A 16,738-nucleotide genomic window follows, 5' to 3' on the forward strand; every position below is an offset into this window, starting at 1 on the left:
CATCTCCAAAACCGAGCGCACGCAGGTGTGAGCGTGTCAGGCTACTTTTCCTAAGATTTATTTTATTTATTGGAAAGGCAGAATTAGAGGGGGAGAGAAAGGAGCTCTTTCACCTGGCTCTCTGCCGGGATGGCCTCAGTGCTCCTGGGCCAAGAGGAGTCCAGGGAGCAGGAGCTCCTAGGCTCTTAGGTGTGAGCAGAGACCCCGGCAGCCCGGGCGCGTTGGCTGAACCCCAGGTGGGGTGCACGGGTCACAGGCAGCATCTTCAGCTCTTGCCAGGCACCAGCGGGGTCCTTGGGAGTGAACCTAGGGAAGCCGCTGGAGGTGGCCTGGTGCTCGGGGTCCCTGCCCCCCTCTGGGAGACGTGGAAGGAGCCAGGCGCCTGGATCCGTTTGGGCAGTCAACCAGTAGGTGGAAGATCTCACTTGCTCTGCCTCTTTCTCCCTGTGACTGCCTTTCAAGTAAATAAAAAACTATTTAAACAAACAACTGCAGATTCCATCAGCAATCCTAAAGGCATATTTCTGTTTGATTAGTTTAGTTGGGTAAGCAGCAGTCACTTCCGCAGGTGAATGTGGAGTTTGGATTTTCTGTGGTTAAATGGAAAATACAAGTGTGACAACATTCAGCCAACACAATTTGAGATGATGATAAACACAGAGCCCGAACCACCTTATCTGGAGCTTTTAATCTGAAACTTTCTTGTTTTCAGCTCCTAAACATTGTTTCAGACTTAGTTGTGAGGAAGACTACTACTGCTAGTACCTTCAGCACCTCGCATGTGACAGGGCCTGAGATCCAGGACAGGCTTCAACAGTGTCGATTGTAAACTTAACTAGATGTGATTTGAAGAAGATGTGAAAGAGTCAGTTTTCAGCTTAATACTGATGTGTATGCACACATCTAAGAGAAAGGTATGTGGTGCTGTAATTTTGTACTCATTTATTCATAGGTTGTAATTCTTTCAGATTGACTGAAAGACTGGCTAATTGGAGAAGGATGAGACTTAAATGGAAAGTTAGCCAGAAAAGGATCTCAAAACTCAATTTAAAAAGAAATTAAGAAATAGGTCAAAGTGTGAACAGATATTCCCCCGAAGAAGATATGTAGGTAGAAGCTAGGTACGCACAGACATGCTGAACATAGAGATGCAGATTCAAACCACAGGGTGTTACAGTACACCTATTAAAATGTGTAAAGTCAAACAAAGCATTCAGTGGTTGGCATTGTGGTGTATCAGGTGAACTCAAGCTTGCAACGCTGGCATCCCATATTGGAACATGGGTTTGAGTTCCTGCTATTCCACTTCCAGTTTATAACACATCTATGGGAGGGCTTCCGACCCCTGACACTCAAGTGGGAGATCTGGATGGAATTACAGGCTAGTGGCTTTGGCCTGGCCCAGCCCCGACCTTTTTGGCTAGCTGGGGAATGAACCAGTGGGTGGATGATCTCTCTGTCTTTTCTTATCACTTTGCCTGTTAAATGAATGTATGAATCTTAAAGGAAACACAAAATTGAGTGCTGGTCAGGGTGAGGAGCAGGTAAAGGTTTTAGTATTGCCAGCGGACTTCAGCATGCTAAAGCCACTTAGGAAAACATTTTGACACTTTTAAATGAAGTTATATTTCATGACTCAATAATTTTGTCTCGATATTTATCTAAGTGAAATAAGACTGTTCATACAGTAACTCATCCTGATGTTCAGTCATGTTATTCAAATCATCAAAATGACACAGTCTCTAAAAATTCTGGCAAAGGAGTAAACATTTCATCAGCATAAAGAATAAAGTGCTGGTCCATGCAAGAATAGTTAATATCAAATGAATTTTACAGGTGGAACATACCATACTGCAAAGGCTATGCACTCGATGAGATTACCCATGTAGCATTCTGGAAGGTCTTCAGGGTCATGGGGTCCTTGAAGATGGACAGTTTTCAGCTGAAGATAAAAGTCCCTTGAGCTAGAAGATGAGCTAGGCAGCATAGACAAGATGATAGAATGGAAGCTGGAAGAAGAGGGATGGGTTGGAGAGTTTAACTCTCCCTTGAGCTCTGTTATATGGAAATTGGTCTGGTGAGAATAAAGGCAGGGCGGAGAACACAAGTGTGCAGAAACAGATCAGTGCAGAGGACACATTCTGAAAGGGATGAAATGAGCAGCACCGCGGGGTCACTGGGGCATAACACAGGCTTAAGCAGACCCAGTTGAAGTCCTTTACTTAGGTTCCACATTCCTACCGGAGAAAGCAGAAGCAGAAAGTTGTATCTTGGATGGGTTGGCATGCCTTGGGGATGGGAGATGGAGCTGAAAGGTAAAGAAGCCAAGAGTCCTTTTTGGAGCAGTGAGGAGCATCATTTAAATGAGGGAGCCGGGAAACCCATGTTTTGGTAGGAGGCTTGTTAAAATATCTTAGTAAATTATTAGGACTTTTGACTTGTCTTAACGCTATGGGGTTGTTTTGTTTTCCCAAAGAAATATCCTTGGGCCCTGTCAAGGGTCTTCTGTTAAGATAAAGAAGGTAGTGGAAAGCAACCTCCCTGAGCCATTCTGGCCCTAAATGGCTGCGGACTCCGGAAGACCTGCAGCCCCATCTCCGCCAGAGCAGACCCCTGAAGAGGACCTCGTGATTGTCAAGGTAGAGGAGGAGGATCAGAGTTGGAACCCAGAATCTACTCCGCATGAAAATAACCCTCCTGGCCAAGAGCTCTTCCGCCTGCGCTTCAGACAGCTGTGCTACCAGGAGACACTGGGACCCCGGGAAGCTCTGATCCAGCTCCGGGCGCTTTGCCATCAGTGGCTGAGGCCGGATCTGAACACCAAGGAGCAGATCTTGGAGCTGCTGGTGTTGGAGCAGTTCCTGACTATCCTGCCTGGGGAGCTGCAGACTCTGGTTAAGGAGCACCAAATAGAGAATGGAGAGGAGGTGGTGACCCTGCTGGAGGACTTGGAGAGGCAGGTTGGCATCCTAGGAAGGCCAGTAAGTAGTTGTGTACTGTGACTGTGGGAGTTGTGGAAGCTGGGTGGGGGCACTCTGCCCTGATGGGGAGAGAGTAAAGGCTGAGTGAGGGAGGGCAACGCAGAGTGTACGGTGTCTTATACGTATGAATTTCTTTCTGTTTTTTATAATGGGTATAATCCATTTTTTGAAAAAATTTTTGTAACCGCCTTTTATCTATATTGCCAGATGGAAACTGATGCATAGGAGACTTAAATTAGTTTTTCACATTTGCTCAATTAATGAAAGGTAGACCCGAGGCCAAACTCTGGCTCCCTGTGTCCTCACCTTAAGGCTTTTTCTGTGGTGTCACGTAGCTGTAAGTGGGTCGTTCTCCTTCTCCAGCCCCTCGGCTAGTGGGTACAAAGCACTAGTACACCACGTAGCAGGGAAGGCACCAACAGAATGCTGGCTACCTGTGTGTTCCTCACTGCCCCAGCCTGGAGCCCTGTGATGTGCTCTTCATCCTCCTGTTTCTCAAAGGCAGTCCTGGTAACCCTGCTCTCCCGATGTTGCCAGGTGCCGGCTCGTCTGCACGGACGCAGGGTCCTCTGGGAGGAGGTGATGAGTTCGGAATCTGCACCAGAGCCTCCGAGTACTCCACTCCGGGCTGCGCCAATCCAGGGTAAGTCTCCAGTGTGCCAAGGCTTGCAGCAGAGAGGTGAGGAGCTGGCTTGTCAACCCAAGCTGAGGGAACATGGAGGAATAGAAAGAAAGAAAAGACAGCCGTGCATTGGGGGCCTGTTGGTTCCCGGAGGCGTGGAGGTAGAATCGGTGTTCACAGACTGTTCCTGTAAGTGCTTACCTAGCTCCGGAAGCGCACTTAGCCAGGGGGGAATTCATGAGCAAGGTAAAGAGTTGGAGTATCTGTGTGTACTCATACATTCTGTTATCACAGTGTGTTCCAGTATATGTGTTTGAGATTTTGCTGGTCAGACATTTTATTTGTAAGTAGTTCAGGCTGTATTTCCTCAAACAAGGACATTTCTGAAACTCCAGTAAAACTCTTCACAAGAGGGAAATGTTCTCTTTGGTATGATACGTATCTCATCCAGAGTTGATGTTCAGTTTGCCCGTTGTCCCACAGCGCAGCCCAGCGTGGCACTTTTGCGATCGTCATGTTTGATTCTTTCCTTTTTGTTTTTAAAATTAAAAACAAAGATATATTATTTGTTTGAAAGGCATAATTAGAAAGATAGGTAGACAGAGAGATCGTCATCTTTCTGCTTCCTTCCCCAAATGCCTACAGTGGCTGGAGCTGGGCCGGCCAAAAGCCAGGAGCCAGGAGCTTCTTCTGGGTTTCCCACATGGGATGGGGGCCTGAAGACTGCTGCTGCTTTCCTGGATACATTAGCAGGGAGCTGGATTGAACTGGAATAATAGGGACTCAAACCTGTACCTTTATGGGCTGCCCATGCTGCCGCGCTGCCCTGCCCCATTATATTGTTGAAAAGATTTATTTATTTATTGATGTATTTTTTATTTACCTTTTTTGGATTTTAAAAAAAATTTATTTTTTTAATGATTACGTGGTTGATCAGGGTGGGAAGGATCGAGGTCTAGGGAAAATTGGGTGAACTAAATGCTTCCAAATTTCTATTTCTTGTTGTTGTTGTTGGGGAAGATTTATTTATTTGAAATAATTGGAAAGATATGAGTATTTTCCATCCACTGATTCATTCCCCAGGTGGCTTCTGGGGCTGAACCAGACTGCAGCCAGGGGCTGGGAGCTGCATCTAGGTTTTTATTGGCAAGGCAGATGTACAAAGAGGAGAGACAGAGAGGAGGATCTTTCTCCGCTAATTCACCCCCCCAAGTGGCTGCAATGGTTTGTGCTGAGCCGATCTGAAGCCAGGAGCCTCTTCCAGGTCTCCCACAGGGGGAGGGGGGGAGGCGGCGCGGGTTGCAGTGCAGGGTCCCAAGGCTTTGGGCTGTCCTTGACTGCTTTCCCAGGCCACAAGCAGGGAGCTGGATGAGAGTGGAGCAGCCACTTTTTTTTTTTTTTTTTTTGTAAAGAATTATTTTATATAAAGTGCAGAGTAACAGGGACAGACAGGGATCTTCCATTCACTAGCTGAAAATGGTTGTTAAGCTGAAGCTGGGGGCCTGATGATAGGGGTACAGGTATTGCTAGTGACTTGACCAGCTGGGCCATAATGCTGCCCCAGTGTCTGTTTTTGATGCTTGAATTGTCTTAGATTTGACCAGATGAGACCCCTTCAACTTAATTCCTGCGTCTGTTTGACATTTCCCACCATTTCTTTTTTTTGAGAATTTTCTTGCTTGCTTATAAGATATTCTAGACTCATCTTTCTCATTTATATAAGCATAGAAACATATTGAATTTATACTATAAGTCTTGCCTAAGGTCCTAATGCTTGTTGATTTTGATAATAACCTGTCGGCTCTCTATAACAAATACTGACACCATTCTGGATGTTGCAATGAGGTAACAAGTAGAGACAGACAGATTCTTTTTTTCTTTTCCCCTTGAGACACTTTTATTTATTTATTTTATTTATTTATTTTATTTTTGATGTTGTTTACATAGTTGAGAAGGATGTATGCTCATGTGGACCACTGATTAGGGTGGGGAGTGTTGAAGTATGGGAGAAGTGGATGAGACAATTGCTCCCCACAGTCTAGCCCCATTAGTAGCCGGGAACGGGTGATGGCCACTAGATACGATCCTAGGGCTCCCAGTGTGGAGCATGTCGCAAAGATACTGCTTCAGTGGTCTCAGTAGTTCTGAGATGCTGTTGGTTCAGTTGCTCTATGGTTGAGGAAATCTTCCCAAGGTCCATTGGCTGACATAGTCCACCTTAGAGTCTCTACTCACTCACATGCAAACTCTGCTGTCAAAACTTGGTCAGGAGACTTGCCTTTTTTGTTCTGCCCTCCATCCTCTGACATGGTACTAGGTGTCCTCTGCAGGCCTCAATGAGCTGTTTGTCATGTCTCCTATGTGCATCTGGGCGTGCAGTTCATTGTACAGACATCAGTAACTGAGGAGGCCCAGTTGCAATGCAATACATGCATTCCATGGTCAGACCACAGATCCTGTGATGTTTCCTGCAGTTGGGGTTTTGAGTCCAGTGGTCCAGTTGGAGGGCTGTTCTCAAAGAACCCTTGCCTGAGGCGACCCCAGACCTGACTCCTGTGTGTGCCAGCCAGTGCAGGTTCTGGTTCAGCCTGTCAGCCACGCCAGCCTACACATACACACTGGTGATTGCAGTTGCCGGATCACTTCTGTGTCCAGCCCCATCTCATATGCAAACGAGTAGATGCTGCGGCTCAGCCTAGTGCTGCCCACCACACCGTCAGCCCTCACGCACATCAATGGGAATGACAGCCTGGTTGCAGGGATACCCAGTAATCCCCACCAGGTCTGCCACCAGCCCTGGTTCCTGTGCATGACGGTATGTGCAGCAGACTCGTCGCTCCATCCCACATCCCATAAGGCTGTCATACACACTGTGGCCTAGCTCAGCTCGACCAACCACACTGTATTCAGGCCACATTTATGCCAGTGGTGGTTGTTACATTGTCCAGCCCGGCCAGCCCCCAGCCCTGGTTCTCATGCTCACTGATGGGAATTGTAACCCATCAGAGGGGTGCCCACAGTTTCCCTACAAGACCCACTCCCACTCCTGGATTGTGCAACTTCCGGGTGGTACTGTGGTCTAGTGTGATGCAACTTGCCCCCAGTCCTGGCATTAGGCAGGCACCTTTTGTGTGGCAAAGCCCGACCAGGCTGCACTTACTGTGGCTCATGCATGCGCCAGTGAATGCAGTGGCCAGGCTCAGTCTGGCTCTTCCCCCAGACCCAGTTTACATGGAGGCCATTGGGTGTTTTTTTTTTTATATATATATATATTTTTTAAAAGATTTATTTTTATTATTTTTTCATTGGAAAGGCGGATATACAGAGAGGAGAGACAGAGAGGAAGATCTTCCGGCCGATGATTCACTCCCCAAGTGAGCGCAACGGGCCAATACTATGCCGATCCGAAGCCAGGAGCCTCTTCTGGGTCTCCCACGCGGGTGCAGGTTCCCAAAGCTTTGGGCTGTCCTCGACTGCTTTCCCAGGCCACAGGCAGGGAGCTGGAAGGGAAGCGGGGCTGCCGGGATTAGAACCGGTGCCCATATGGGATCCCGGGCGTGCAAGGTGAGGACCTTTAACCACTTGCGCCACCGCTCCGGGCCCGGCCATTGGGTGTTATAGCCCTGCCTAGCCTGATCCACCCCAAGCCCCAGCTATTCTCACTAGTGGGAGCAGTGGCCCAGCTGGGGAACACTAGCAGGCCCCCTGTGTGGCTCTGCCTCCTTCCCTCCCATCTGGGGTATTGCATGTGCTGGTGGAAGCTGTGACACAATCTGGCATGGCCCACCTCCTTTGGCAATCACTGGTGGGTGCTACAGTCTGGCTCTGCCCAGCCTTACGCCAGTCCCAGCTTGTGCTGGTGGGTGCTGCAGGGTAGCCCAGCCCAACCAGTCCCCAGTCCTTGCCCTAATGTGTACTGGCTGATGTTATGGCCCTGTTCTGGCTGTCACACTTGCCAGTGGCTGCTGTGGCCTGTCCCAGCCTGGCCTGCTGCCAGACCTGACCCACATGTATGCTGGTAGATATTGTAACTTAGCCTGGTCTCAGCTATTCTCAGCTTTTGCTCTCATGCTCACCAGTGGGAACTGTGCCCTGGTAGAGGAGTTCCCTAACCACTTCTGACAGGTCACCTCCCAGTGGCAGATCTTATAATGCACTAGTGGACGCTTGGCCAGCCTGACTCTGCCCACCTCCTGTCCTGGTATTCCCTGGTGGGTATGGCATCCTTGCCCAACTAGCCTGTACCTATTATGGCTCTTACCAGAGAGTGCTACAGCCCAGCCCCACCCGGCCCACCTCAGGTGGTTCAGTGAGTGTTGTGACCTAGCCCAGTCTGCCATATACCCACTCTGACTCTGATGAGCACCAGTGGGTGCTGAAACCAGACCTAATGTGACATAGAACCAGCCTACACCCATGCTGAGGGATACTGCAGCCACATTCAGCCCAATCCACTACCCCCATTCTTGCTCTTGCATTTACCAGTGGGAACTTTTGCCTGGCAAGGGAGTCCCCTTAGCTTCCCAGCCAGGCCTGCTCCCCGCCATAGATGGTGCATGTGTCGCTGGTAGCTTCAACCCAGCCTGGCATAGCCCATCCCCTGTCTTGGCCCTTGCCATTGGATGCTGCAGCCTCGCTTGGCCTAGCCTGACCTTCCCCTGCTCCCTTCTTGTGCTGGTGGGTGCTACAACCTAGCCTTGCCCAGCTTGCCCCCATCCTCAGCTCTCATGCAAACAGTTGTTTACAGAATTCTAGCCTGCCATGGCCTGCACTCTGTCTTGGCTCCCACACACACCAGGGTGTACTACGACTTGGCCTGGCCTTGTCTGCTCCACCTTCTGAGCTATTCCTTGCACCTGCTGACAGGTGGAGCAGCCTTGCCTGGTCTGGCCCACACCCAGCCCCCAACTCTTGTGCTCACCAGTGGGAGCTCCAGCCTAGTAGGGGAGTTTCCCAAGTTCTTCCTCCCACTCCCACATCCAGATGTGTATCTCATGTATATCAGCAGGTGCCCTGCCCAGCATAGTCCACCCCACAGTTTTGGCCTTTGTGATTGTTGGTGGATGCTATGTCCTGGCCCACCCCCACATCCAGTTCTTGGGTGAGCCTGTAGATACTGGAGCTTGAGTCAGCTCGGCCTACTCAGAACCCCAGTTCCCAGGAGCGTTGGTGAGTTCCATGGTCATGCCTAGCTCAGGCTGTCACTACCCCCAGCTCCCACAGGGATGAACCCACAAATTCCCCTCAGATTCTTGCTCCAGACTTGGTTCTCTCACGTGCTCAGTCATGGCCTGACACTCATGGACAGGTTCTGTGGCCTAGTCCTGCTAGGCAGGCCTCCCAGCCCTAGCTTTTGTGTGTGCCATTGTGCAGGTGTCCTGGTCTGACCCAGACAGGTCCTCTGGCTTCCCCATCTTCAAGCTACTTGGTCTCAGCCCCCTGGTTTACCTGTAAATGCTGTGACCTGGTCTGTGGAAGTTCCCCAGAAGTCATTCTTCACCCGTAATTCGCTCCCTCAATGGTTTCCATTCCTACACATTCAGGGCGGGTCACAGTCACCACTTCATGGCTGAGTTGGCATGGCCCTGGGTCTGGGCTTCTGGCTGTGTGGCATCAAGATGGGTGGATTCAAGTGTTCAGTTGGACAGATCACAGTCTGAGGAAAGAAAATTACATGAGACACAGACAAGTGATTTTGGCATTGAAAATGCTGGCAATTTGAGTATAACTTTAAGGCTGAGTGTGGAAACATCAAATTGCAGATGTTTTGTAGTCGGCCTTAGTTGTCCAAGGTGTCAGCATTTCATTTGCAAAATCATGGTATTCGTCTTCTGCTGAAATGCAAATAAACTGAAATGGAAGAGTGCAGGTTCTCAAAAGCGCAAGACGGGACTGATTTTATTGATAGTTCCTTTCTCTTCCCTCAGCCTTGTGTATTTCTCAGAGTCCTGCCCCTTCTCAGAAAGGAAATTCTGGAGACCAGGAAATGACAGCCACACTGCTTTCAGCGGGCTTCCAGGTGAGTCGGGTTCCTCCTCTCCTGGCCTTCGTTCTGGGTCTGAGCTGTCTGTAGTGGCACCTGCAAACGACTTGCTCCAAATTCTTTGTATGGATGGACTGATTCTTCAGAGTACTCACAGTAGATAAAACACATCTTCCTATTCCCAGTTAGTCAGATCTTTTTTTTTTTTTTTTTTTTTTTTTAAGATTTATTTATTTTTAATGCAAAGTCAGATATAGAGAGAAGAGGAGAGACAGAGAGGAAGATCTTCTGGCCATTGATTCACTCTCCAAGTGACTGCAACAACTAGAGCTGTGCCGATCTGAAACCAGGAACCAAAAGCCTCTCCCAGGTCTCCCACGCAGGTGCAGGGTCCTAAGGCTTTGGGCCTTCCTCGACTGCTTCCCTGGGCCACAAGCAGGGAGTTGGATGGGAAGCGGGGCTGCTGGGATTAGAACCGGTGCCCATGTGAGATCATGGTGGGTTGAAGGTGAGAACTTGAGTCACTAGGCCACCGACCTGGGTCCCAGTCAGATCCTTTTACAAAGTGTGTTCTCTTCCCCCTAGTCCTCTCTGATTGTTAGTGGATTTCTTTGGTGTAGGTTTGAGTTATGAACGGTTCCAGTCCTTCCTCACATGATCTTACTTTGTTTCAGACGTTGGAGAAGATTGAAGACATGGCTGTGTCCCTTATTCGAAAGGAGTGGCTTCTTAATCCATCGCAGAAGGATCTGAGTAGAGATAGTAGACCAGAGGATTGTAGAAACACGTTCTCCCTGGGTAAGGAGAACTGTGGTTATAGCTAATGTTTTTTTTTTTTTTTTTTCTCATTTTTCATATGCCTGGTAGCTGTGAGCTCTCTAGAAGACATAGTTGAATTTAAATTCAGGGTGCAATAGAAGGATTCAGTTTGGAGACTTCTTGAGGTCTAAGGTGAAGCTTCTGTTTTCCATCCAGTGCTTCCCTGTAGTTTGCACCTGTTTACCAGTTAGACATTGGCATCTCTCTGCGGCCTGTGATTTAGTACAGTTCCTCCTTAAATCCCACAGGATTCTTACATAGATTTTCTTTTTTCAGATAAGCCTGTACCTGTACCATTTGAGGCATTTCTCCATTTCTCTCTCTTTTTTTTAAACGTTTATTATTTTTTATTGGAAAGGCAGATTTACAGAGAGAAGGAGAGACATCTGCTGGTTCACTCCCCAAATGGCTGCACTGGCTTGAGCTGAGCCAATCTGAAGTTGGGAGTTGGGAGCTTCTTCCGTATTTCCCATGTGGGTGCAGGGTGCCAAGGCTTTGGGCTGTATTCCACTGCTTTCCCGGCTACAAGCAGGGAGCTGGATGGGAAGTGGAGCAATTGGGGTATGAACTGGTGCCCATATGGGGTGCTAGTGCTTGTAGTCAGAGAATTAGCCAGTTGAGCCACTGTACCAGTCTCAGTTCTCCATTTTTGTCCCATTGTATCTTTGAGTAGTTCTGGTTGGTTCATAATGTGTAACTTCTACTTCTCAGTAGATTCTTTCCTGACTTCAGTTCCCCCTTTAGTTACCGTTATTTATTTTTTTTTAAAGATTTTTTTTGTTTTAATTTATTAATAAGGAGAACAGATTTTCTGCATTTCATAGGTACATTTACAAAAAAAGCAGGAGACAGATCTCACATCTCTTATTCACTCCCCAAATGACTGTAATGGCTGAGGCTAGGCCAGGCAGAAACCAGGAGCCTGATATGCCATCCAGGTATTCCACGTGAGTGACAGGGGTCCAGGTTTCTGGACAGTTGTCTGCTGCTTTCCCTGGTGCGTAGGCTGGCATCTGGATTAGAAGCAAAGGAGCTGAGACTCAAACTAGGGTTCAGATGGGATCCTGGCAGTGCAGATAGTGGCTTAATGTGCTGTACCACACTGCTGGTCCCTCAGTAATGCTCTTTTGTCCTAATACTGCTTCCCTGGTTGGCCTGTGAGATCTTGTCCTATCCTTTATGTATCTTCTGTAGTGGAAAGCTGATTGGGAGGCAGATAGAAGCTCTTTGTTTAGTGTAGCTGTTCTACGTGTATGTTCTCTTTTTCCCTAGCTTCAATTTCTTGTAGCCTAAAGAATAGAAAGTGACACAGCTTGATGTTTATTTATTACATTTTCATTTCAGGTGGTGAGACCAGGAATGAGAACAGGGAATTAGCTTCAAAACAGGTAATACCTACTGGAGTCCAACCACGTGGAGAGACAGCTGCCAAGTGCAACGGGGATGTTTTCAGGGCTCTTGAACGTGGAGAAGCCCAAGGTCCTCTGGGCAGATTAGAGAGGCAGCGGGGAAATCCTACACAAGAGAGACGACATAAATGTGATGAATGTGGGAAAAGTTTTGCTCAGAGCTCAGGCCTTGTTCGCCACTGGAGAATTCATACTGGGGAGAAGCCCTATCAGTGTAACGTATGTGGTAAAGCCTTCAGTTACAGGTCAGCCCTTCTTTCCCATCAGGATATCCACAACAAAGTGAAACGCTACCACTGTAAGGAGTGTGGTAAAGCCTTCAGTCAGAACACAGGCCTCATTCTGCACCAGAGAATCCACACCGGGGAGAAGCCGTATCAGTGTAATCAGTGTGGGAAAGCTTTCAGTCAGAGTGCGGGCCTCATTCTGCACCAGAGAATCCACAGTGGGGAGAGACCCTATGAATGTAATGAGTGTGGGAAAGCTTTTAGTCATAGCTCACACCTCATTGGACACCAGAGAATTCACACTGGGGAGAAGCCCTACGAGTGTGACGAGTGTGGGAAAACCTTCAGGCGGAGCTCACATCTAATTGGCCATCAGAGAAGCCACACCGGGGAGAAGCCCTACAAATGTAATGAATGTGGGAGGGCCTTTAGTCAGAAGTCAGGTCTTATTGAACATCAGAGAATCCACACTGGAGAAAGACCTTATAAATGTAAAGAATGTGGGAAAGCTTTCAATGGGAACACTGGCCTCATTCAGCACCTGCGAATCCACACAGGGGAGAAACCCTATCAGTGTAATGAGTGTGGGAAAGCCTTTATTCAGAGGTCGAGTCTAATTCGACATCAGAGAATCCACAGTGGAGAGAAGACTGAATCCGTGGTCGTTTAGGAAAAGCTTGTCATAGTTTGAGCAGTGTTCAGCATTAGGGAAAGCACGCACTGAAGATCTTCAGTGTAGAAAGGCACAGTCTGATTATTGCAACCTTATCCAGTGTCAGTGGTGGCCAAGTTAGGATGGCTCCTCCTCCTCGGTAGTTTGGGCCAGTGCCTTGGTGCAGGTTGGTTAGTTTGACTGTCATTGGAGGTATGTGAAGAATCGGTGCTTCTAATGGCCTGATATAACCTAGCCTTTAGAACGTAGCGTCAGAGCAAGTTGCTTGTCACAGCTTGAGACAAGTTTGTCTTTCAGTGATTAGCTGCAAGTTTGAGAGAAGCTACTACTCTGGTTCCTCTGTTTCTCCCCATCTGTGAGACTTTTCTTCCCTTCATTGCCTGAAGCTTCCTTTGGACTTCTGACCTGAGAAGGTCCTCAGAGTCCAAGGCAGCTGCTCTGTGAGACTTATATTTGTATGTAGCTTTCTAAGATCCTACTTCTAGGGAAATTTTTTACGGTTGCTTAATGTGTTTATGCTTAAGTGTGCACTTTTTAATTCTGATGTTCCTTGTGGTGATCCGTGTTCTCACACAAACTCAGAATGCAATATTTTTAATAACACTGCAGCATTTTTCTTCACATTATCACCTTCACTGACTCCACTGAGTTGAACAGCAAGTGTATGTATCCTTCAGCACCCCCACCCAGTCCCTGTCAGGAAAGGAAGTGGAGGCGTTAGTGGCTGTGGCAGAGATACAGAAAATGAGGTGAGTGGAGATAGTGCAGCTATTTTTTGAGCTTGGGTATTCATACTTTTTAGTGACTTCTGACTCCCCTTCCACCTCCTTTTCTGTGGAACAAATAGGAATTTTGCACTATCCTAGTATTGGCATCACGTAGAAATAGGAGACGGAACTGCTTGAAAAAGGTGCAGAAACCGTTACACAGAATGTACCATTCCTTGGTCCATTGAGTGCTGTTCCAGGTTCTATAAGCTTGTGCAAACTCCTGGACTAGGTTTGTCACTATTCGTTACCCTGGAGCCACCTCCTTAGGTAGTGACCTGCCATCATTTTCTGTATTTCTTGCACATTAATTTATGTAATATCCACAATGGTAATCTGTCAGATACCTCCCAGTTCATCTTTTGTCTGAGTTTTGATGCATACCACATATATTCCATATCTGTACTTTTCCTGCAAGATACACACGCTTAAGCTCAGCACATCATGCACTGTATGCCATCTTTGAGGCTTTCCATTTACTAAGGGATGCTGTGTAAAGTAAGCAACTAGTTTAAAGTAATGTGCTAAAACCTGCTGCAGAAGGGATTATCCTTCAAGTTCTGTGGTACCAGTTATTCCAAATCACCGTTGTTCCCATTACGCTTAGAAGTCTTGCTAATAGATCAGAATAGAAAGTATTTTTTATGGTCATTTTTCATTTTTTGCTGCTTGATTAACCCTTGAATCATCAGAGTTAGAACTGGATAGCTTTTGGTTTTCCAGAGTAACTGTCAAACTTGAAATGGATTCTATAAGCGAGTTCATAATAAAATTACACATGTCCTTGTGAGCACTTCAAAGAAAGTAATACAGTTTTACACTGTGGCTAACACTTAATTGATATGACAAAATCACATGTAGGTTTTCTATATCTATTTCATTGAGCCGTAGGTATCTATCCATTACATATTATTGTGATTTCCTTGGTCAGTTTTTTTTTTTTCAAAACATTTCATTATCCATTATACATTACTAACATTTTTTCCCCCAAGAAATTAGAAGCAAGTAAATACGGTTGTATGTAGATCCTTGCTTTGTGCTTCGTTGTGCCTTACTCTTGGTAGTACTGGCGAGCTAAGTTGAGCGAACGGTAGAGTGATGGGTAGAATCAAGCAGTGTATGACTTCCAGATTCAAATACATTTCTCTCTAAACTGGCTATGGCAATGATGGGGAATCTTTCTGTCTGCTAAGGGCCATTTGGATATTTGTAACATCATTCTTGGCCATACAAAATTATCAATGTAAAAATTAGCCTCAAATTTGAATCCTGCCTGTAATGGTCTTATTAGGTTCAGGTGAAATGATTTTGTGAATATTATATAACCTATGTTTCCTACCCCTGGCCTAAGGGAACGTAGAAGTATGGAAGGAATTGAAATATCCATATGCCAGGCCAGGCAGATGGACAGTAAGCTTACCTATAGCATAAAATGAGAAAAGCCTTCCAGCTCATTGCCGGTTTCCAGTCACTGTCCTGTGTTTCCTGTGACAGTTCTGGTTTTTCAACCCCCATGTCCTCATTCATTCTTAAACCAGTAGATAATGTTAAGGCTGCTCTTTAGTTGGTGATCTGGATTTACTGATACTGCATATTGTTGAATTTTGTCTGTCTCTACTTTGGTTAATGGAAACCGCCCCCCCCCCCCCAGCCATCCCTGTCCGCTTCTGACTTTTCTTTACTGATCTCTGTTTCCTTCCTCTCTTCACTGAGAATAATCCTCATGTCTTATTTTTATTCAGTCCTTTTAAAAAATTTACTCATGTTTATCCATTTGAATGACTTCCTATTTTGCACTTTGTTGAGTTTTCCACAGGTGTCTGCACAACTTAGTATTTGAAAACAACTCAACATTCAGCTGTCTCGTTGCTAATTTTTTTTAAAAATAGGTATCATTGCTTAATTGCTTTACCTTGAACACAACACAATACTCCTATGTATCATTTCCTAGCTGTGGAGTAATCATTTCATCTTTCTCTGTTCTTCATGTTTCATGCTCCCACATCTAGCTGTTGGTCCAGTTGCTGGTCTTCTCCTTGGTGCTTGGTCTTTTACATTTCTGCCATTCCCTGATAGCCCTCTGTGCAGATAAGGTCCAGGTTACGGGAATTCTTGTTTTTAATTTCCTTTGTATCATGATCACCATCTTGTAGGATGCTCCTAGAATGATTCACCTTAAACTCTGTTTCTAGATGTTTCATTTTAACTCAGTAGTGCCCAACAGGTAATTCCTGTCAGAGCAGTGGTGTTCTAGGTTCTTCATGACCTTACCTCAACCTTTATTACTCTTCGGCAGATTCCACCCGATTCATGACATTCAGACCTGCTGTAGCTTGCTGCTGCCTGACAAGCTCTCGCCTCTGTGCCTTTCTCCTGGTCAACTCTCCCCTCAAAGTCCAGCTTCTTTTAATTTCTTCTGAATAAGGTCTCCCTAATTGACTTATTATATTGAACCCTTCCTAACGGTGTTGTTTAAGCACTTTTGAGTTTGTACAATGGCCCATGCACTGGCTAGTATTGTTTTTATAATTATTTTCTAGCATTAATATTGTAGTTTCACATTTTATTTATTTCCAAAATTAAATTGTAAGCTCCTTGAGAGCAGGAATAATAATTTACATTTGTAGCTTTGTACTCCTTCGTGCCTAGTACAGTGCCTAGCACATAGTAGGCATTTAATAATAAATGTTGAATTGTTGTGTTTTTTTAATGGTGTGACTTATAGAAATTTTATGCTGTTTTCAAAGATGTCTTTTACCACTCTGTGCATTCCATAGTAGTATGTCAGAATCTGCCTAAACCTAAGAATAAACACACACAAAAAAATGCACTTAGAGAGGTATGTGTGGAAATGTGAAAGCTGTCTATTTGCTTAGCCATATTTGTTTATAGGTTAAGAAAGATAGGAAATGGGAAAACAGACTATAGTATGATGTTAGAATTGTGAACATGCTGGAGACCAGGTTTGTGAGTGTGGAGACATGTTTGATGGCCAGCTGAGGTGATCCTGGAGGTTAAGAATGCTACTGAACCTGTGCGAGCACAGGACAACCACCACAGCAATGCTATGGTGAGGTTGAGAGACTGGTTTACATATAGTGAAATAGGGGGTAGGAAATTAAACTTATATTTTAAAAATAATGCAATGCTTTAAGATGTCATAATTGATCAAACAGACAATGAGAAATGCTTAACAGAGAAATGATTATATTTATCTACGTTGTGGCCATCATCCACACTTTCAGAGGACATGCTTT

General features: G+C 46.1%; 1 protein-coding gene across 3 annotated transcripts; it reads left to right on the top strand.

Annotated features, from left to right (window-relative positions):
• Positions 1-1,422: 1,422 nt before the first annotated feature.
• On the top strand, positions 1,423-16,182 carry ZKSCAN8 (zinc finger with KRAB and SCAN domains 8). 3 transcript variants are annotated; one of them, XM_040979217.1, is made up of 5 exons: positions 1,423-2,981; positions 3,519-3,660; positions 9,531-9,622; positions 10,261-10,384; positions 11,750-16,182. In XM_040979217.1, exons 1-5 carry the CDS (start codon positions 2,562-2,564, stop codon positions 12,709-12,711), a joined length of 1,740 nt encoding a protein of 579 aa, XP_040835151.1. In that variant the 5' UTR covers positions 1,423-2,561; the 3' UTR covers positions 12,712-16,182. The 3 variants fall into 3 exon arrangements, with proteins under 3 accessions (XP_040835151.1, XP_040835153.1, XP_040835154.1); XM_040979219.1 differs by having other exon boundaries at positions 3,519-3,624; XM_040979220.1 differs by having other exon boundaries at positions 1,423-2,960; positions 3,519-3,624.
• The last annotated feature ends 556 nt before the right edge of the window (positions 16,183-16,738 follow it).

Source organism: Ochotona curzoniae, unplaced genomic scaffold (genome assembly GCF_017591425.1).
Source record: "Ochotona curzoniae isolate NIBS_2020 unplaced genomic scaffold, NIBS_Ocur_1.0 contig_3176, whole genome shotgun sequence".
Lineage (NCBI taxonomy): Eukaryota > Metazoa > Chordata > Mammalia > Lagomorpha > Ochotonidae > Ochotona > Ochotona curzoniae.